Below are 22549 nucleotides of genomic sequence, written 5' to 3'. Positions count from 1 at the left end.
AGGTCATGTTTTCAGGATTTCCTTAGTATTGCACAGGTGACAATTGCATTACCTGGACAGGCAAGAATTCCATCACCTGTGCAATACTAAGGACATCCTGAATACATGACCTGTTGGTGGCTCTTGAGGACCGGACTTAGGGAACACTGATGTAAGGGGTCCTTAGTGTTTAGAATCTAGACATCTCTTCTGCATTGCATTGTTGAACTTAATCAGGATTTTTAGCCATCTGTCCTGCCTTAGCTGAAGTGTAACCAAACAGTAGAGCGATGTGTCAGAATTAAGGGAGACTGAACCTAAAAAACTATGAGAAAACTAAACCGGAGCTAATTTTGCTCACAAGTTTTAATCTCTTACTATTCATTTTTTTGATGGATGGGGCAGCCAGGTGTTTGGGGTCAAACTGTCTGCAGTGGGACACAGAGATTGAGTAAAGGGGAGAGGCTCCTGCTGCAGTTGGTTGTCTAAGAGCCAGACACAGAATCGTGAGGAAGAAATGGATGATATTCTGGAACAAATAGTAAATTATGATGAAGAAACAACTACCCAGTAACCTCAGTCTAAGGACGGTGCCACACTTACGACTGCAACGCGAGAAACTCGCATCAATACTGGGCACTGCTGCCGGCACTCGAGATCGGAGCGTGTGGCCGCATAGAAATATATGGCGCCGCACGCTCCGGTCCTGAGTGCCGGGTATTGATGCGAGAGACTTGAGCAAGTTTCTCACATTGCACTCGCAAGTGTAAGGATATTGCTTCCATGTGATTTTTTCCAAAGTGAAAGAATCACTGGAAAATCTATAGAGGTATTTACTGACGGAATTTGCAATCTGCACACATTTCAATTTCTGTATTATTCATTCGGGACCCGATTAAAAACATTTTATGAAAAAAGTGTAATCATTTAAATTCTTGGTGTTATTAAAAATGCTGGGGGCATACTGTGAGTTTATACAGGTCATCCAAAGATTGCCGTTGCTGCATCCGGCCATTAGTGATGTAAAAGGAAATGTTTTCATCAGACTCTGCCACTTTCTACTAACTGCTTGCTCTGATGCTGAGCCCACCATAGGTGCTTCAACAATGGTCAATGGTACTTTGATGGTTGGCAGATAGACGACCCTATAAGTAGCAAACTGCGACGAATTTCATGCTCTGTCACCTATCAATGCGTACATAAATGCGCCCATCCATAGTCACCATATCTAATGTCCCGCTGTTTCCCTCGGCCAGATCGGCGCCTTGTTTTCTTCATCTACAAAATGGCCACCATACTGGCTTGAGGACTCTGAAAAGTCTGAACCATGAGTTGGATACTTTTCTCTGCCACGTGATGGACACTATGGGTGACACTATCACTATTGACACTACCAGTGGCATAACTTGAAACTCATGGGCCCCGATGTGAAAGCTCCAATGGGGCCCCCAAATATTTTAAATCTATAATAGCAATAGTCTTTTTCTATAGGCCAAAGGGACTTTTAGGGCCCCCTAGGCTCCAGGGCCCGGGTGCGATTGCAACCCCTGCACCTGTTGTAGTTACACCCCTGGACACTACTGTCACTACGGGTGCTGGTTTATCCAAAAACAATGTCCATGCTTCTCTGGCGGCCATTTTGGAGGACAGATGGAGGCAGAACAGAGGTCATTAGATATGGTGGCTATATATCAGAAATACAGTTTTCCCTACAGTATTTCTTCTGTGGGATCGTACCAGACGGTCTAGGCTGCCGGTTGTCCATATTTCATATGTACTAATGACCCCATAAGACCTGCTGTTTTTAAGATGCTCTGATGCCCAGTTCTCCGGCCATCATACCTTTATCTTCGTCAAAGTCACTTGGATCCTTGCGCGTGGACATTTTGACAACTTTGAATACTCCAAAAACCGCTTATATAGAGATTATCAATGTTATTCTCTTCACCGGTCAGTGGATTTAATGCTATGGCCACTGTCCAAGATCTGATATGTAAATCCCAAACGATACAAAATGCAGATCATTGGATAATTGTGGATTTTATTAACATATTGTATAATGTGCGTTGGATTTTGTTATCCATTTCTCATGTATTAAAAAGCTCTCACTATTCCACAGTAATGGACCGTGCAGAAATGTCCAGTCGAGCATCACGGCACACAGTAACAGATGAACACACAAATATTTGTATTATTTTACAAGATTGGGAAATCTCGAAATAGAAACCAGAAAGAAAAATATACTGACCAAAAGGAGAATCCAATCCGCATGCATTCACTGGTGGATTTTAGGGTGAATTTACACTGCACGATTATCATGACCGAGTATTTCTAGCAACTCTCATTTCCTTATAATTGAGCAAAAGAAACAAATTGCAGATCACTTGAAAAGCAAGCAAAACGCTAGTTCGTCGGGTGAAATGATTTTTTTAAACCTACTTAAAAGATCAATATTCTCGGCAGCACAATGGCCCATGTAAACAAGGCATGTGCTGCTGTTAACAATGACAGATCGGTAGGGGTACAGCAACCCGCTCCCCCCATTGATCAGCTGTTTGCAGCTTCTGCTATGGACATACATAGGGTGTGGACGAGTCAATGAATGCATGTTTGCAGTAACACTTAAATGTATTTTTTTTAGGGTCCCCCTTTTTTAATAACCAGCAAAGGCAAAGCAGACAACCGGGGAGCAATATTAATAGGCTGGGAAGGTCCATGGATATTGGCCCCTTCCCAGCATAAGACCAGCTCACAGCTGTCTGTTTTACCTTGACTGGTTATTAAAAATACTAGTGACCCCCAAGTTGTTTTTTTTCATTTATTTATTAGCAAGTACAGTAGAATACAGACACAAGGCACTGCTCCACTCTTCCACTAGGACCTCCGCCTCCTGGTTCAAGAATATTATTTTTTTTTTATTTTAAGCAATTTTTCTATCCACATTTGTTTGCAGGGCAATTGTCATTCTCCTACCACCATTTCACACCCCACACTATGACCATTTTACAGCACCAAAGTTTAGAGTCCCCATTGACATATATAGGGTTCGAGTCCAGGGTCAAGTTTGGGTACCCGAACCAAACTTTGGATGCCACTCATCTCTAGTTAGAATTCAACAGAGCATGGCTTCAGATCCACTACAGAACATTAGGCCCTCATGTAGTCTGCATCGGGCAGCTTGACCAGAAACTTTAGACCAGTTGTCAACTGGAGGTCATTTTTTAGGGTTCTGACAGTGGACCTCCTTGATCTACAGCCAGTGACCTGGGATCTGCTCTACGTTCTCTAGACAGTGCTGGGAGTCTGGGAGATGCAGCAAACCTTCCTGGAGGAGCTGGACTACCCCGCCGTCTTAAATGGGCAGCAGGAACCACCTAATGATAACGGTTCTAAAAAGGACACTAAGAAAAGGCAAAGCTAAAGACAAATCAGTCAAGGATAAGGAGAGGAATTATCAGTTGATTTCTCAAACTCACTCACACATCAATAAATTCATAAAAAGTTAAAGCTGTACTCTAATCTTAGAGCTATGTGATATATCTATCAGGAGATCAGAGTACCCCTTTGAACGTCCATTGGAATGCCATTTTCCCTTCAAAAGTAATATATTGACATCTGGACTGGAATAAGACCTAGTGAATTCTATGAAAGTCTGATCGATGTCGGTCTCATTTCTTGGACCAATAAACTAATTTCCTTAATGAGGTTCCCACATCCATCTAGTAGGGTGACTGAGTCAGGTCAAGAAAAAAAATGGAAAAGGGTGGAGGGCAATGGATCCCTTTTCTGTAAGCATGTGCAGATTCCAGATCTATCAGACATTTATGGGATATCAAAATAACCTTCTAAAATTCTGTCTCTCTTTTCAGTGAAGGAATCAAATCGACTCCTGGACAGATAACAGGACCCAGCAATTTTCATTGATGTCCCTAGTTTTTCCCATCATTATCTGTCTGCAGATGAGCATAGATTTTTATATAAAAGCTAATTTCCATCTATACAGTGAGGCTTCGTTTTCCTACAGTTATTTTGAGCACTGGGGGAAGAAGGGACATCCCCAAATCCATGTTATACACCTTGGCCTGCAACTTTACGGTATTGAGACGGCAATTAATCACTAGAGTAGGGTCTCAAGCCCGCTGCTCCTCCTAAGTACACAGCCACAAGGAGATTAGTGGTCCAGCCTGGGTGGTGTCACTTTATTCTATGGACTGGAAAGATGGAGATCGCCAATCACCGCACTCGTCAGATTGTTAACTCCATCGATATTGAATGAAGCCACAGGGTGCACACTCAACCAACGACTCTTCCAAACTTTTCCATGCAGAGGAACGTGCAAAGTAATGAAACGCTCAGGACCCCTTGTCCTGGTGATTGGTGTCGGACCCAATGAGCATTATCCATGGCCAGTGCCATGCATGCGAGAGAGGCTGTGCTTGGTACTGAAGGATTTTATATTACTGCCGAGAGGTTCGACTATCAAAGACGCATGTGACAATCCACAGGATCTCCGCAACAGAATGGACAGATTAGAAAATCACCATGTCCTGAATTCTGACCGCATTTTACCCCCTACTACACCTATGATGTTACTGGACTGTGACACATCCGGTCACCGAATCTTTCACGTTCTACAGGCATAAATCCAATAATGTCCGTGTGTGTTCAGGGAAAATTATAAAATTGTAGAAGGTACTTTCAATGTGATTGTGTGCAAAGACCAGAGAAGGTGGCAAACGACCCCTTGTATTACCAGGTAAAACAAAAAAAAGCCCCCGAAAGAACGGATATTGCTGAAAAATAATGGCTGTAAAATGTCCTATTACACGAACTGAAGACAAAATACCGGAGTAAAACACCAAACTAATCCATATGACCCCATTAGCCTGTCATATACAAAAAAAAAACACCTTGGTATACACAGTATACATAGCTTTTTTTCATGGAGTATGCAGGATAGAGCCAGAAACATGTTTTTGGCGCCAAAAAATGTTGGTCTCATATAGGGGAGGGAAAAAAAAAAAAAGACGTAAAAACAAAATGCACCAAAGACCAAAAAATGAGCTGGGGGGGGGGGCAAAAAAGCGCAGCATGAATTACTTTTGGAACCCAATCCAGTTTGCTGTTACTGAGAAAAGCTGTGTTTTACTACATGGAAAAAGAAAACCATGCAGAAAATACATCAGCGTTACGACATGCGAACAAGCCCACTTTTTTTTACTGTATAGGAAACCAGTCTAAGACACGTTTCTGTTTAACAAAAATGGGAATTAACCAGCACTATGGATATGATAACACTAAGTATTTGGAAGGTTTTTTTTTTGTTTTTGTTTTTTAAAGAGCAGAAAATGATTTGGGAAAATATCCTTTTTTTTTTTTAGTTCTTTCCCCAAAGCATTTCTTAAAAACTTAAGAAAATTTTTTTTTTTCTGAAGTGTTATTTGCATCTTTTTTTATTGGATGAGATGTTTGGAGCAGATTCCATCAATATCAGCTTCATAGAAGTGACATACGGTACTTTTTTTTTTGTGGGATTTGTCTTGCTTTCCTTGCCTTCCTGACATTCATTTTCTATCAGTTTCCTCTTTTTTTTTTTTTTTACAGATTTTATTAAGCTCTTTATAGTTTTTAAATGCTAGAGGTGACCGCTCAGATTTATATACCTTTTTGTCATTAATGGTCTTCCTAATCGTAGATGCAAGCTATTCTGCCGCCTATGCTTGTTACCTATAGGAATATATTTTGCAGTCTGATCGACCGGTATAAGTAAAATATTTAGATTTGAGAGTCCTCAGTGGTTGATACCTTTTAATGGCTAACTGAAAAGATGGTAACAACTTGCAAATTGATAATAGCGCCATTTTCATTAGTAGTTGGAGGTACTATACATTTGGGATAAACTAGAGATTGGTGGTCTCAAACCTACGGCATTCCAGCTGAGACTACAACTCCTGAACTGTAGGGTCACACTTTATAACTGTAGAGTCCCAAAAACTAAGAGTCATTTTTTTCACATTTATTTAATTAGGAGAGTTGCAATTTTTAGATTCAATTAAAAAAAAAAAAAAAAAGTTATGTGCGAAGCAGATGGGAACCAAGTCACATTTACCAAAAATCGACCCTCCTCCTAATATCTACTTTAATCAGCCAGCGTGAAAAACATTCAAGTTTCAGATTAGATCTGTTTTATTGTTTTCTACATTTGTACAAGACCTCGATGACCATCGTCTTGCTCAGATGTCATGTAAGCTTCGTTCACTGTATACAACAATGTACTTACCCTTGCGAGGATGGGGGAAAAAAAACACTGTCGAGGGCAAAAAGAAAAAGTTACAGCAAATCGAAAAATCCCATCTCAATTTCTTACCAAATGAGAGTCTAAAATTCCTGAGAATGAATTCATTTTTAGCAAAGCCTTGAAATGGGAAAAAAAAAAAACAACAAAAAAACCATAAAAAAAAACACAAAAAACTTTCCGGGACCCTCTGGACAAATAACGCACTAATTTATATGTCCCTTGAATGCGTGTATTTTTTTTTCTATACACACAGACAGTATTATTTATATAGGATTACATTTCCATTTAAAATCGTCATTAATAACATCTGTTAACTATACAATATTTCACAGGGAACAATGTGTTTTACAATGGATTCCTAATTACATATGAACACGGAGAAGGACACATTAATAGATTAGTTTACAGTGAGTTTATCAAACATTTAAAAGTGCAGTTCTACTTTAGCAAATATTCCCAACGCACCCGGCCACACTAAACTAGCGCTTTAGTATGGTGGAGCAGTTCCAAAGTTAAGGCTAAAAAAGCCCCCTCAACCCTACCAACCAAAAAAAAAAACAAAACTTAAATATCACAATTCATCACGGCACATAATATTCACATCACTCGCCCCCTTCCCCTCCTGGCGGTTTGCACTGGAGATGGATGGCCCTAAGCAGCGTTAAACCCCAATATTGGCCTGTGGTACCGACGGCTTGTCGGTAAAGTCTCCAGTGACTATACAACTTCACACATAGAAGCAAGAATTAAAAAAAAAATGTACAGAAACTTAAGAGAAATATTCTACAGAGAACGAGCGGAAATGCGCCGTGAACATTCAGCATTCATTGTGCTTTCAGGACAACGCCGGCCGCGACGTTCGTTTGCAGGTTTCTTTCTTTCGGCGGCTGTTGACGTGCCAGCGGCTCTTCCAGTGCTTGCAGGGATGTGTCTGTATTAGTACAATAGCACCTAATCACTAGAAAGCTTTATGTCGGCAGGGATGGCGCCCGCCCTCTTCTTTCTGAAGGAAGCCTTTGCTTCTTGCTAGCAATTTCATTTGCGATTGCATTGATCTTCACAGGCTATTGTAATGCGGGCCCCATCTCTTATTGATGTGGTCAAACGTGTGCGTCACCCATTGCTGCTCCAGCACATTGTAACGCTCCTTGCAGATGTAAAGAGGTTTTCCACGCCTGCAAAAAAAAAAAAAAAGCAGCGAAAGGACAAAGCATATTAATGACAATGCATTAGTGGTGGAGGTCCAAAACATAAGGACTGGGCACAATGTCCATCACTGACAATTATCTCCTAATTGCGGATCGTTGATTAGGAGGCACTAATTATTACCTGAGTTCTCGGTCTTCCTCGCCGTGTGCATCGAGATACACAGAACCCCAAAGGCAGAACCGGAGTCCCCGAATTATGATGATCACCGAGGCGTTGATTAGTAGGAAAATCCCCGTACCGGCTCCACAGTTCTGCGAGTGCTGAAGGGAAGAAATAGGCAACAGAGAATGAGAATAACACCCTCCAAATATGATCAACCCTCTATCCAGTAGTGGACACGGATCTCGCAATCCAATTTTTTTTTATTTATGCAAAATGCATGAATTTTTAACTAAATTATTGTAATTGGGTTTTTACTAAAAGTATTGCCCCACTTTCTCTGTGTTGGACGGTCTATTCCTGGCCGCAGAGGAGTTTACCGCCAAAAAATACATACATCCATTTAAAAAAAGGGCCCCATTTGGTGTCCATACTTTTTAAAGGGGTTCTCCGGTGTCTCATTTAGTGCCCAATACCTGCTTGTCGTGATCCCACTGCAGAGGTATCCTGCAAGCATCCCATGGTAATTAAAATAACAGGTGCATAAAATGATGTGCAAAAGGCTGACAGACGCCATGTCACCAGGACATCTCAGCGCCCAATGCAGTAGTGACGGGCAGGGGCTAATGCCTTTAAAAAGGACAATGAGCACCGAATGACTGTTCATACCAAGCACAGAACTCCGTGCACCATGGCGCGGCCAAACAGTTCAGTGATGCTCCCCAACTACTTGTTTGCCATCCTTCTCCGTCCTCCTGCTCCAGTAAAGTCAATCAATGATTGGAGATAAATGGGAAAACAAGGGCGGGAGAAGGTGCACTGAATAGTTTGCCAATGCTAACGTTATACAGAGCGTGCATGTGCTTTGTGTGAATAGTCATTTTTCGCAGACAAATATGTGGATAAAATACAAGATGCCTGGAAAAAATTAACATTCGCATAGTGCAAAGTAAAAGTGATTGTTCCATCCAGGGCTGTGGAGTCGGAGTCGTGGATTCGGATCCCACTTTGGTGGAGTCGGTGTCATGGAAATTGAGGAGTCTGAGGTTTGGCTTACTGACTCCACAGCCGTGGTTCCAACAACATTTGGGGTGCTGTGAACATTTAAGTTGGGACACAGAACAAAATCCTTACAATGGATGTTGCACTGCTTTTCCGGTTGCTTGCTCATCGGACCGATGAAATACTGACTGCAGAACATGAAAGCTAACAGTCTGCAAAGCAGCTGCAGGGGAAGCCGTGCAGTTCTTACATCAAGAGCCAAAGAAAAAATAATTCAAAAGCCTCACCAGGACACATTCACAGAAATTCTGCTGCTTGCAACACAGACCCTTCAGGCAAACAAATGTGCCACAGACGAGGCAAAGTGCGGGATCCTTGGGGACTTTGGTGCACACGCTGCAGGCCTTCCTATGGTAGTACTGGAAAATGGTGTTGTAGACGTCTGGCAACTGAAGAAGTCGCGGTAAATCCCACGTAGTCTCCTGGATAAGTAAAGCCTGAGAGGAGAGAAGTGCAGAATGTAAAACAGATATAAATATTGGGGGAAGACAGTAATTAAACGCCAAAAGCATCATATCCGTAAGAGCACGTCCCCGTAGACAGAGGGGCGAGTTCAGAAAGTCTAAGACAAACAAGCATCAATAAGACGGCACATACTATTCTGTATGACATCAAGTGTGAAATTGAAATTAACAGAAAGAGGAATGGCATACATTTACTTGGTCGGATTGCTTCTCTGCAAACCGAATCACTTCTGAGCACCACTGAGCCATCAGGTCAAAAGCGGAGACCGGCCAGTCTAGACAAGCCGCGCTGGTGAAGTCGTGCGACGTTTGGAGGACGGATGGTAGAATCCCTAAGCAGCTGCAAAGGACGACAAATTCATCTTCTTCCTGTAAAACCACAAAGAAACCATCATGATGGATATAGAAGAGGAAACCTGGTTCGTCAGTTCAGGCAAATATAGAACAGGATTTACTGCTCCAGGAGAAAGCGCAAAAAAGAGAAAAACACAAAGAGGTTTCCTACTGCAGAGAAGACAGGTCTGCATGCCTGATGGGTGCCGGTCTCACCTCCGGGACCCCCATCTGTATGGAGAATGTGCCCGGCTGTTTCTGAATGGTGACGGCTACATTTATCCACAGCACCCCTACATTTATTATCCACTTGGATGCCAGGTGACCGCTCAAATTTAGGGAAAAAATAAAATTACAGGGCATCACTGATGGCGTAATACATTATTAAAGGGGCTGTCCAGTCACAATGTATTGATAACTGATCCTCAGGATAGATCACCAATATCTGATTGGTGGGAATCAGACAATCAGGACCCCCACAGATCAGCTGTTATGAGCTCTAGTGGCTTACGGATGTAAACACATTGAATGTAGCTCCATTTAACGTGTAGCGGCAGCTGCAGGGTACTGCAGAACAGCGCTTATTCAGCTGCAGAACATCTTAAAAGAATTGGAGCCAATTTGCAGTACTTGGAGCTCATCACAGTTGATTGATGGAGGGGTCGGATGTCGGACTCGCACAGATCCTATATTGATGACCTATCTATACGTTCCTTGTCCCTGGAATAGGTCATCAATATCTTGTTCCCAAAGAATCCCTTTAAAATTGGGGCAACCCCTAATGCCAAATGTGCAAAAAATTATTTACCTGGCAGCTTGGAATATCTGCTCCAAAAAGATGGTGCTGGAGAAGAGTTGTGATCCTCAGGAAGGGCAGACAGAACTGCTGAACGTGATGTTCAATAGACGGTGAAGTCCACGCGATAGGGCTGGTCTGAGAAAGACAAAAAACAACCAACCAACCATTAATATGCATCTATTTCTCCCTCTCTCACTATATATATATATAAGATACAAAGCCGGGCACCTTTGCAGTGTCCTCGGTCTCTTCTTCGTAGAGCTTTCCTGCCGATAACTCGCTAATCGCAAAACCAAGTAAAGCTTCCCATGACTTCCCGGGGGAATATGAACTCTGTAGGTGAGAAATCAAAAATAATTTTCAGAAGACAAAGGAAATAATGTAACCGCAAATTATCGAGGTTGTAACTGCAAAGCTTCCACCTATATAGTTAAAATAACAGCAGCATACACCCATGGTCTGTGTCCCCCAATGAGGCGAAGGAGAAAAATAAATTTGGGTTCCTTGCCTTGTTCGGCAACCTTATACAGTAGCTGTGTCCTCCAACCAAAAGCTGGAAACCAAGCCGTCCGCTCAAAATACCATGGTCCACCATCGTTAGTCCGAAAAGGGTTAATCTCAGCCTTTTGGGATCTATTCCATTTTAATAACTCATTAATTTATATATAAGTTACAAAACAGCGTAACTCAACCTCTTCACCTACGTTGGCAGGAGATGGATAAAGTTAAAGTCCATGTACATCTCCATAGAATGTTTTTTACTGTTCATTTGCTTCCTAAATGCAAAAGTTAACCAACGTTCTAAATAGTCTTCATTAAAAATGTTCTATCATTTTGCTGCTGTAAGTAGTTTGTCCAGCAATATTTGCAAAACTGATGCAAACCGTCAGTGCTCCTGATGGCTTTCTCTGCGCCTTCTTCCCTTCTCTCAGTGTTCATGATAGCAGGATAGAGGGGTTAGGGAATTTGTACACTAGTCTTGGGTGTGGAGAGGGGAAAACGCATGTACAGTCTCAGGGAGGGCAGATAAAATGGTTATAAACTAGAAGGAAAAGATCATGAAGCGGAATTAAGTGCGGGATAGAAGCTGTGCTGATACATGTAAGCCAAAGCACAGACTGCGAGGAGGGGCAAAACAAAAAAAAGATGAAGGAAAAGTAAATCGATAGTGATGATTTTACAGGGAAACGGCATAACAGAGCCTTAGTTCCAGACATATATAAGCATTTTTGCTTAGGTAAAGAAAAATTTGCTAAAATGTTTATTTTCGGGTAGAGGTCAGGACATAAGCGGCATTTGCACACTGATGGAGCTGAAATGTCGTTCTTTTGTGCCAGTGAAGTATTTTGTGCGGCCGTCCGCTTGTCAGGAGATCAGTTATACAATGAATGATTCTGCCACCTCTGCACCTTTTGGAGCTGAAACTTTTCATAGTGGTTGATGGCTGAAAAATGTCACCTTTCCTTCTAATCACTTATTTCCTCACAGAGCATCACATAAAAGGCGCTCACAAAATAGGAGCCATTGATTTTCCTCTTGTAATCATTACTTAAAATAAAAAAAAGAGCACAATGAAAATAAACGGCAATGACAGCCGGGACACCGGCAGATATTAGTCACATCGAAACTTTTCACTGGATTACTCTAAAATACATAGTTCACAAAACTCCGTACTTTTTTATGGGATCCAGACTCTCTCCAACTTGCTCGCTCCTCGGCACTGAGTCTCCCAGTGACCGCGATGAGGGCTTGAGTATACAGGAGCGAGTAAAGTACTTTCACAATGCAGGTAAAATGTTCTGGAAAGATAAACATCAATTGTGAAAATCGGGCAATGGAAGAAGAACACGGCACAAAATCCTTCTCTGTTCTGAGACCTGGAAAGAGCGGTACTGAATGAGTGAACGTGCTGGGATAAGGTGTTATCTGAGCATGCCCTAGCAACCAGGCAACCCCAACATGTACTTATGCTGGCTAAGAGATGTAAATCATTCAGCTGCGGCAAGAAAAACAATCTCCGAGCACTAAAAAATACTCGGAGGACCCCGGAGCATGCTCGAGAAACCGAGTAATATGTATATTCGCTCATCACTAGTTGGTATCTGTTATGCACGCGAATACTGCAAAAAAAAAAAAAAAGTGCCAATGGCTAATAAAAAGTTGGAGAAAATGACCTTTTCATCTGTCCACAATCTCTACAGTAAGGTCATCTTCACATATGTGACAGCAGTATATTTTGGCTGTTAAATTGTGGTTATGAACGCATAATAGCAGCAATCAATTCTGGGGTGAACAAGTATAATTATGAGATGGGGACAGACTTGGGCTGTAACTTCGACTTTTGCCAAGTGTATTGCAGCTCTGTACCACCGATGAAGCAGAACTAGTGAGGAGCGCGCGTCGGGGTGCGTGGGTACACAGAGTAACACTGGTGCTCGAGTCCCTGGTCCTGCATGTTTTGCGGATGTTAAATAGCCAAAAAACATGCAAGGTTTGCCTGTCATACACGGGCAATCCCCGCATGTGTATTGGCTGTCTAAGAGCAGCAAAACATGCAAAGGTGGGGACTCAAAGCATATCGCTCAAGCACCAGCGGTACTTGATGCATACCCGAGCACCCCGATGCGCACTCGAGTGGCGAGCACGCACGCTCATTACTAAATAGCACAACTCCTCCGTATATCACCAGTATATGCAGAAATGGCGTCCTATTCCATACAGAGAATAACTAATATGATGGCGTCTGGAGCAGCGCACAATGAGTGCCTACAGCCAAGTACTAGGAAACCACAGGGAGTAAATCAGCAGTTATGCCGCCAGACCACGCATGTGCCCCCACCACGGCTGGGAATCGTGGAAAATAAAATCCAGTTTAGGTGGGATGCTCATTGAGAAAGTGTAATTCTTCCCAAGAGCAATGTCAATGGCCGGCTTTCCATCCGCCGGTATTTGGCCGCCTCTACTGAACAGTTTTATTATTGCCTTCAGCCGACCAATCAATCAGAAGACTTATACAACAGCTTTAGCGTAGACTTTATTGAATGCAGCAGTTCTGCCAAGTGGACTCGGCATTTTATTTACTGGAAAAAGACACGAACAAGCAGGAATGGCCGACGCTACGGGCTGCAAATGATGAAATAATTCTTAAGGCAGATTGACAGCAAAACACAGAAAACAAAAAGGAACCAGCGAGTTATATTTACCCGGATATCGGAGGCAGATGTGAATGTTAATGCTGCATTATACCAACATGCCAGCTTGACAGTGAAGGAAACGTGGCGCCTTGTATCAGACCGGAGGATCGGAGGCGGCTCATCTGTCCGCAGGACGCACCATCAATCACACAGAGCCAACGGCTTCTATTGTGACAATCAATTTTACTTTACACGTTATCGCTCATGTAATGTATATCTGCACAAAGCCAGCATTTATAGGATCAAAAGGAAAAAATAATATAAGCTCAAATATGTCGTCACCAAGAAGGTCCACGGGACACATTTTACAAACTCCATTGCTAAAATTGTATTAAAAAAAGTCCTGATTTATCATCTCAAAATCGTTGCCAAGTTGCACAATCCCTTCTTTATTAAGAATATCGGGATCACAATCATTATTCATCTGCTATACGAGCATGTTCACTCAGCACTAGTATTTAGGAAAAAATAAGCAGGTTTTACATTCAGGTAACTAGAAAAGCGAAGTGACAATCCGCTTCCTAATAAACAGGTTTACACAAAAATGGCAGAAATACAAGGAATATATACTGTATTTCTCCAAAAATAAGACAGTCACTTCTATTATTTTTTGCTCTGAGAGATAGGATAGGGCTTATTTAGAGGGGATTATCCTCCCCCCCCCATGAACAAAAAAAAAATCAAAAAAAAAAAAATCAACATTTATTTAAATATAATCATGTCATCACACTAATAATAATAATCTTTATTTTTATATAGCGTTAACATATTCCGCAGCGCTTTACAGGTTGCACACATTATCATCGCTGTCCCCGTTGGGGCTCACAATCTAAATTCCCTATCAGTATGTCTTTGGAATGTGGGAGGAAACCGGAGTACCCGGCGGAAACCCACACAAACACGGAGAGAACATACAAACTCTTTGCAGATGTTGTCCTGGGTGGGGTTTGAACCCAGGACTCCAGCGCTGCAAGGCTGCAGTGCTAACCACAGCGCCACCGTGCCGCCCATGTATGTATGTGTGTATATATATATACGGTATATTATATATATATATATATAATATACCGTATATATATATATATATATATATATATATACGGTATATTATATATATATATATATATATGGTTTTCACTTCACAGGTGTGCCCTGTCAGGTTTAATAAGTGGGATTTATTGCCTTATAAATGGGGTTAGGACCATCAGTTGTGTTGTGCAGAAGTCTGGTGGATACACAGCTGATAGTCCTACTGAATAGACTGTTAGAATTTGTATTATGGCAAGAATAAAGCAGCTAAGTAAAGAAAAACGAGTGGCCATCATTACTATAAGAAATGAAGGTCAGTCAGTCCGAAAAATTGGGAAAACTTTGAAAGTGTCCCCAAGTGCAGTGGCAAAAACCATCAAGCGCTACAAAGAAACTGGCTCACATGAGGACCGCCCCAGGAAAGGAAGACCAAGAGTCACCTCTGCTTCTGAGGATAAGTTTATCCGAGTCACCAGCCTCAGAAATCACATGTTAACAGCAGCTCAGATTAGAGACCAGGTCAATGCCACACAGAGTTCTAGCAGCAGACACATCTCTACAACAACTGTTAAGAGGAGACTTTGTGCAGCAGGCCTTCATGGTAAAATAGCTGCTAGGAAACCACTGCTAAGGACAGGCAACAAGCAGAAGAGACTTGTTTGGGCTAAAGAACACAAGGAATGGACATTAGACCAGTGGGAATCTGTGCTTTGGTCTGATGAGTCCAGATTTGAGATCTTTGGTTCCAACCACCGTGTCTTTGTGCGACGCAGAAAAGGTGACCGGATGGACTCTACATGCCTGGTTCCCACCGTGAAGCATGGAGGAGGAGGTGTGATGTGTGGGGGGGCATTGCTGGTGACACTGTTGGGGATTTATTCAAAATTGAAGGCATACTGAACCAGCATGGCTACCACAGCATCTTGCAGCGGCATGCTATTCCATCCGGTTTGCGTTTAGTTGGACCATCATTTATTTTTCAACAGGACAATGACCCCAAACACACCTCCAGGCTGTGTAAGGGCTATCTGACCAAGAAAGGGAGTGATGGGGTGCTACGCCAGATGACCTGGCCTCCACAGTCACCAGACCTGAACCCAATCAAGATGGTTTGGGCCAACAAGTGCTAAGCATCTCTGGGAACTCCTTCAAGATTGTTGGAAGACCATATCCGGTGACTACCTCTTGAAGCCCATCAAGAGAATACCAAGAGTGTGCAAAGCAGTCATCAAAGCAAAAGGTGGCTACTTTGAAGAACCTAGAATATAAGACATAATTTCAGTTTTTTCACACTTTTTTGTTAAGTATATAATTCCACATGTGTTAATTCATAGTTTTGATGCCTTCAGTGTGAATGTACAATTTTCATAGTCATGAAAATACAGAAAGATATTAAAATGAGAAGGTGTGTCCAAACTTTTGGTCTGTACTGTATATACCCACACACACGTGATAACGTGATGTCGCCAGTTCTGACTGTAACTAGGGCTTATTTTTGGAGATTATATTTCAAGCATACTCCAACAATCCTGTAAAATCATGTTAGGACTCATCTTCGGGGTATGTCAGGGAAACATGGTACTGATGATACAATCACTTTTTATTGGCAGAACTAGCAGTTCTCGGAATGCGGAGCTCTGTATAACCCCGCCCCCAGGACCGATTGGCCACTCTCACAGCAAGCGGCCAATCAGTGGTTGTGGTGGGGTTATACAGAGATCCTGACTAACTGGCAGCAGGTTTACTAGTCTTTATCAAACTAACTCAGCAGCCTAGTAAGTGATATTGCTGGAATCAGGGTCTCTGTCTTTACATTATGCTGCTCTCAGATTAGGTCTCAAAAATCTGGTGACAGATTCCCTTTAAGTGGGAAGAATGCGGCCTGATGGACTATTAAGTCTAGGGCCTGAGAACATATGGGTTCTGAGTTAGACGTTGACGAGGATAAGTCCTTGTTTTGCTGGTTTCTTTGGGTAGCTCAGTCTCAGAATGTGGGGGAACCATTAATTTATAAAGATGCCTTTTGTCCTCCATTAGCGCTGCACGTCCTAGTAAGGCAAGATCACAGTGACCTGGCTAATAACCGGGTCGCTTGAACATTTTCATGATGAAACTTAATGGCAAGCGAGAAGCGGTAAAAACTGTCAGCTTGGATTTCTGCTGATGTCTGATGTTCCTCGATTATAAAGGGCTAATTTGCTCTTCCATGTGAAAAATGTAACAGTACAGGAAAGGAGCAGAAAGGCTGCCCTTATAGAGCCAAGCACAACCCCACCGCAACGGCGCGGAGCGACAGCACACAGGAATTCCATCATCTGTCCCCTTATCACTATTGACGTAGCCGTGTGATGGATTGTTGTTGGTTTTGTTTTTTTGCAGATATTTTGATTGAATGACACCAAAGTACTGGAAAATGGAGGAAAAATTTAAGGTGCAATGAAATGGTAAAAAAAAAGAAAAAAGAAAGAATTCCGATATTGTAGAAGTTTTTTTTATTGATTATACTGTGTGAGGGCGGCTATTTTTATTGATACCATTTTATGGCACAGACCATGTTTTGATCTCCTTTTATTGCAATCTTGGAGTTCACCATATGGGACGAATATTTATACATTTTATGAGTTTCAGTGACTTTGCACAGCAATACTACATGTTATTTTTTTTTCATTCTTGGCATTTTTATTTGGGAAAATGGGCGTTAAGATATTTGGGCGTTTGTTTTTTTTCCAATTTTTTTTTAATGGTTTCTACATTTTTTTTTTTGTTAGCTCAGTTATGGAACTTGCAGCGGAGATCCTATTTTATTGCATTATATTGAGAAATCACTGCTCTCTTATGGACGTATAGCCACAGGCTGGGCTTCATCAGAGATTTCAAGTGGCGGACATAGAGGCCTTTATAGAAGCCCCTGACTGCCAAGGCAATTGATCATCACTCTACGATGGTCTGGTGCTTATTACTTGTGACTTCTGTCAAGACTGATGGCCGCCACGCTCCATATAGATGCACGGCCATTGTAGATGCACAGCGGCTGTCGTTAAGGGGTTAAGAGAAACCCCAACCTCAGCTAGGAAGAGCATGCATGAGTTCTGTATGGGTAGAGGGGAGCCAGTTCAGTGCAAAACACATCGTTATTGGAAATAAAAATAAAAAAAAGCCAAGCCATTTACATAAAGAAATTCCAACACCAGAGAACCAGTCCCTCCAAAAACCAGTGGGTTCGGAAAGTTAATGGCTATGGGGTCTGTTGTGAATTCTGTGGTCAAGCTCCCTCCTGTGGTCATGAGTGGTACTTCGGCTGGTTCTGTCTATGAGCTTCCTCTGGTGGATGTGAGTGGGGCTGCGGCTTCTGAGTTTCCTTCCTCAGGTGACGAGGTTAAGTCGTTAGGTGCTGCTCTATTTAACTCCACCTAGTTCTTTGTTCCTGGCCTCCAGTCAATGTTCCAGTATTGGTCTGGCTCTCTCCTGGATCGTTCTTGTGGCCTGTCTGCCCTGCATAAGCTAAGTTTTGCTTGTGTTACTTTTGTTTGCTATATTTTCTGTCCAGCTTGCTATATTGGTTTTTCTTGCTTGCTGGAAGCTCTGAGACTCAGAGGAAGCACCTCCGTACCGTTAGTCGGTGCAGAGGGTCTTTTTGCGCCCTCTGCGTGGTTGTTTGTAGGTTTTTGTGCTGACCACAAAGTTATCTTTCCTATCCTCCGTCTATTCAGTAAGTCGGGCCTCACTTTGCTAAAATCTATTTCATCTCTGTGTTTGTATTTTCATCTTTACTCACAGTCATTATATGTGGGGGGCTGCCTTTTCCTTTGGGGAATTTCTCTGAGGCAAGGTAGGCTTATTTTTCTATCTTCAGGGCTAGCTAGTTTCTCAGGCTGTGCCCGAGGCGCCTAGGTCTGGTCAGGAGCGCTCCACGGCTACCTCTAGTGTGGTATGATAGGATTAGGGATTGCGGTCAGCAGAGTTCCCACGTCTCAGAGCTCGTCCTATGTTAGTAACTATCAGGTCACTTTGTGTGCTCTTAACCACTAGGTCCATTGTGGTTCTGAATCACCAGTTCATAACAGGGGTCTTTATGACCCTTATTCCTAATACATGAATCAAATAAGTATTATGGCAGGAAAGATTGAATAACTGATGAATGTAAGGCTTGGCAAGTACATACAGATATAGCGGACAGCCATGTCACAGACCAGTCCACTTTGGGGTTCTTTTAGGTGCACTTCTGCACCAATACGCCTAAGAAAAAACCACTGGTCAAATACATATAAAAAAGCGCAGCAAAAACGCAATAACCAAAGCAGATTGCTACCACGCATTTTCAAAAACCAAAAAATGCAGCTTTTTTCAGCGTGGGAACACTGCCTTAGAACGCGCGCCTATGCTGCTGTAATCACAGGACTAACGGAACGTTCTCTCTAGAAGCACAAACATTTACAGCTATTCTCGCCCTGTTGATGGAGAAGTGGATAAAGTAAAGGGCTGCAGTAATTCAAGTCTCCTCTTACCTTTCTCTGCCATACAGGATTGAATATACCAGGAGAGGGTGTTACAAGTATACTTTTTTGGCTTCTTTTATTGATCCCTACAATATATGTTTTTCAGATCTTTGCCTGTAGGAATATTCAGCACTAGACGACTATAAAAAAAAAAAGTTTTGTTTCCTTAGAATTGGACTCCGTAGACATGTTACTGTATAACACGAGCTGATCTTTGTAAGTATTCTTTCTTCTTGCCGCGTCCCGCGCTGTAATGCGTCCGTGGCTCGGCCGCGGGCTCCGATAGATGGCATTACACCCATAAACACTCTGACCTCCATCATAAAAAGCTCCACTATAATAAAAAGCCTTCATTTGTGCTGCTCTTTCATGGTGATGGGTTCAGATCAATTTTCCCTCGGATTGAACAGCCCGAGAAGCATAATGACATTTACTTTAGCTTAATCAATGTTGGATTGAAGGAGATACCGAGTATATCTAACCGCTAATAAGGCAGTTCGCGCTATTCCCAGAGCAGCATTTCAAGGGCGCGAGGTCACACCGGGGTGGTGCCAAGAAACCACAATGACTTCTAGAAGCTGCACCTTCAGTTTTACTTATTGCAACAATTTTTGGTCCTGTAGAGAAATCAGACTTTAAAGCCCCCCCATACACATGATGCAGATAACGACGGCTTCGGCTGGCAGTCTAATATATATGGGGGCCCCAGACAAACAATTATAGGGGGAATTAAAGGTATATTCCCATCTCCAAGATCCTATCCCAATATGCCGTAGGTGTAACAATAATAATATTAGCAAACACCTCCAATTAGAAATGTAGTATAGTTTTTCTGATTCGCTATGTCACTTACCCGATGTGCAGGGCATTGCAGTAGCTTAGGTATCCATGGTTACAACCACTCATATTGACAGTTAGTGGTTATAACCATGGATACCTAAGCTACTGAAATACCGTGCACATGGGGTAAGCTACATATGAAATCAGAAGAACTATACTATGTTTCTAATTGAAGATATTTGTTATTATCTTTACACCTAATATCGGGATAGGATCTTGGAGATGGGAATACTCCTTTAAGGATTCAGCATGTCCAATTTCATACTGCCGATCCTTATGTTCTCCGAGGCAAAGAACACAGAGGTGCTCGCTCAGCCAAACTAATACATTTCATTTTCACGACGCTCACTGTGTTGTATAAATGCCATATTAAACTTTATTCTGTGGGAAATTAAGATTATGGTGAAACGAAAATATATATTTTTTTACCAGCTTAATAAAACATTTTATAAAATAGCTTTTTTATTATTTGTGTTACCATATTCTGAGAGCCAATATTTTTCAGGATATGTGAGGTTTTCTTTTTTTAGTCATCATTTCATTAGTACCATTTTGGGGTACATACAGGGCTTTATCTGAAGGGGGGTTTCACCAGAAACGTTACCTTGTCGGAAGTACAGGAATTGGACTGTAGAGGACTGGGGTAAAGGTTTTTTCTCTGATGAAGCCCCCATCAGACTATTTTGGAACATGTGGAAGAATGAATGTCTGGAGTAGAAAAGGTGATCGCCGCCATCAGTCCTGTGTCCGCCAACAGTAAAGCATCCTGACGCCATTCATGTGTGGTGGGTTTCCATCCATGGAGGGGGCTCACTCACTGCCATGAATAAGGAATGGGATTCAATCCTCCAAGAGCAACTTCTCCCAATGAACCAGGAGAAATGTTGTCTTATATCACCTGGTTATTCACTATGGAACTCTGGCTTTGTATTCTATCATTCATGTCTTTATTTTATTCAAATCACTGACTCACTGTATCAACGTTAAATGCGTGATAACCGTGTTGTAACTTATGTTCGTTTATTCTTTTTTATAAAACGAGTTTAAAAACTTCAGAAATGATTAGAAACCATAGAAACATCCGACTAAAAGATTTAAAAACACTGAAGCAGCAAACTTTATGAAAACAAAAATGTGTGTCAAGTCTCAAAACTTGATGACTAATAAAACAAAAAGAAAACAAAAATTACAGTCTGGCACCAACTTACGAACTTCCGACTTACGTACAACTTACAGATACAAACCGGATGTATTAAAATAAATAAATGAAACTAATACGCACCTTGACAGCCGTCCCGCTGCTCGCCACCCACCTTCCGGTTCTCTTCTTTCCTCCGACACGAGCCCCATCTCCAGGCTCTTCACTATAGGCCAGGATTTCCAGTCACGCCCAGGGTTCAGAGGTCACTGCGTGTTGTAAAGTCGAGACAATGAGACGTGAGCCACGACTGACGCCCAGTGACCTCTGAGGGCTGGATGCGGCCGTCTGCCATGTCCTAAAATAAGGAGGCCAAAGATGTTGCGCTCGTCAGTGGAAAGAAGACAACCAGAGTGGAGCATTGGTATAAAAAAATAAAAAATAAAAAAAATAAAATGTATAATAATATTCACCTTTCTGCCATCACTGCTCTTATTTCTGGAGTAACCTGCCGCACTCCTTGCCTCTTCACTATAGGCCAGGACTTCCGGATGCGTCCATGCTGCTCCGCAACTTAGTGCTTGTTATAAAACCGTCAATGTCGCAACTTTATGACGCACAGCCGGCGCGATACGACAGAAAGAGGAGGACCAAACGGTGTGAAACGAGCAGCTGAGCGGCCCGAGAGGTCAGCTATTATTACTTTTTTTTTTCCTCTTGGCCCTGTTTTAACTTGAATAAAAATTTGGGTTACGAAGAAACCTACGGCTCTATCCAGTTGGTAACCCGAGGACTGCCTGCGTAATAAATCTAATACCTATAGAACAGGAAACTTCTCTCCTTGGATATTTTAAGTAGTAGGTTGCATTGTCCAAGCTTTGCACTACTTCGTGTGGATTGTCGGCACAGCATTCACAAAGGAAACAAAAGAACGAGTCAAATATATCATCTAAATCCACGAAGTTAATGCCGAAAGTACAAAGAAAAGAATCTCGGCTTATCTGAGCGGACTTTTCTTAAAGTCTCGGCAATTATCTTTGGAGGTCACCTCCAGTTTCATGTGATTTCACCTGTCTAATCCTTGAATTTCAGAATCATTGGTAGCTTTCACCTCTAAGCAGTCGTAAGCTTGTGAAAAATGAATCCAAACTTCGCCATTGAAACAGAGAGAGGTCAAACAAAAGGACTTGATTTCTCCGCTCGGAGATTTGGGCAGTTTATTCTCGCTCTTTCCTCTGGAAGACCTTGTGCCTTCACTCTACTGAATGACTGATAAAGGACTATGACAGGGGACGCAGATAAGCCAGTCACAGCCCAAGTGAATTTCCAGCCCAATGTCACTTTATGCTGATAAGCAGCAATCATTATTTCTGTAGACCGATCAGACACATCGGATTCTGCAGAGATTACACTATTTTTTTTTTCTCCCTTGTCCCCAAACACAATATCACGGGGACGGTCTCCACAGACGTACCTCTGCGCAGCGGCTGGGGCATTGTCAGGACCTGAATGAGCAAGATGGAGGTGACGTCTCGGAAGAGTAAAGGAACCTCGGCTCGCTCGTCATCGCTTGTCCTGGGAAAGCAAAAGAAAAAAACACCACAAAACA

At 42.2% G+C, this 22549-nt stretch overlaps 1 protein-coding gene across 2 annotated transcripts in view; it reads right to left on the bottom strand.

The window, feature by feature from the left end:
* Positions 1-5770: 5770 nt before the first annotated feature.
* The window catches only part of UBR3 (ubiquitin protein ligase E3 component n-recognin 3), a 171625-nt gene continuing 154846 nt past the window's right edge, over positions 5771-22549 (bottom strand). For both annotated transcript variants that reach the window (XM_069733106.1, XM_069733107.1), the window contains exons 32-39: positions 22415-22515; positions 11918-12042; positions 10472-10576; positions 10253-10378; positions 9301-9480; positions 8875-9084; positions 7607-7746; positions 5771-7452 (exon numbers count right to left, since the gene is read on the bottom strand). In XM_069733106.1, the coding sequence (XP_069589207.1) occupies positions 7335-7452; positions 7607-7746; positions 8875-9084; positions 9301-9480; positions 10253-10378; positions 10472-10576; positions 11918-12042; positions 22415-22515 (1105 nt within the window). In that variant the 3' untranslated portion in view covers positions 5771-7334. The remainder of the gene's footprint in view (positions 7453-7606; positions 7747-8874; positions 9085-9300; positions 9481-10252; positions 10379-10471; positions 10577-11917; positions 12043-22414; positions 22516-22549) is intronic.

The sequence above is a fragment of the Ranitomeya imitator genome, chromosome 7 (genome assembly GCF_032444005.1).
Source record: "Ranitomeya imitator isolate aRanImi1 chromosome 7, aRanImi1.pri, whole genome shotgun sequence".
Taxonomy (NCBI): Eukaryota; Metazoa; Chordata; class Amphibia; order Anura; family Dendrobatidae; genus Ranitomeya; species Ranitomeya imitator.
This window is presented reverse-complemented; position numbering and strand designations above follow the sequence as displayed.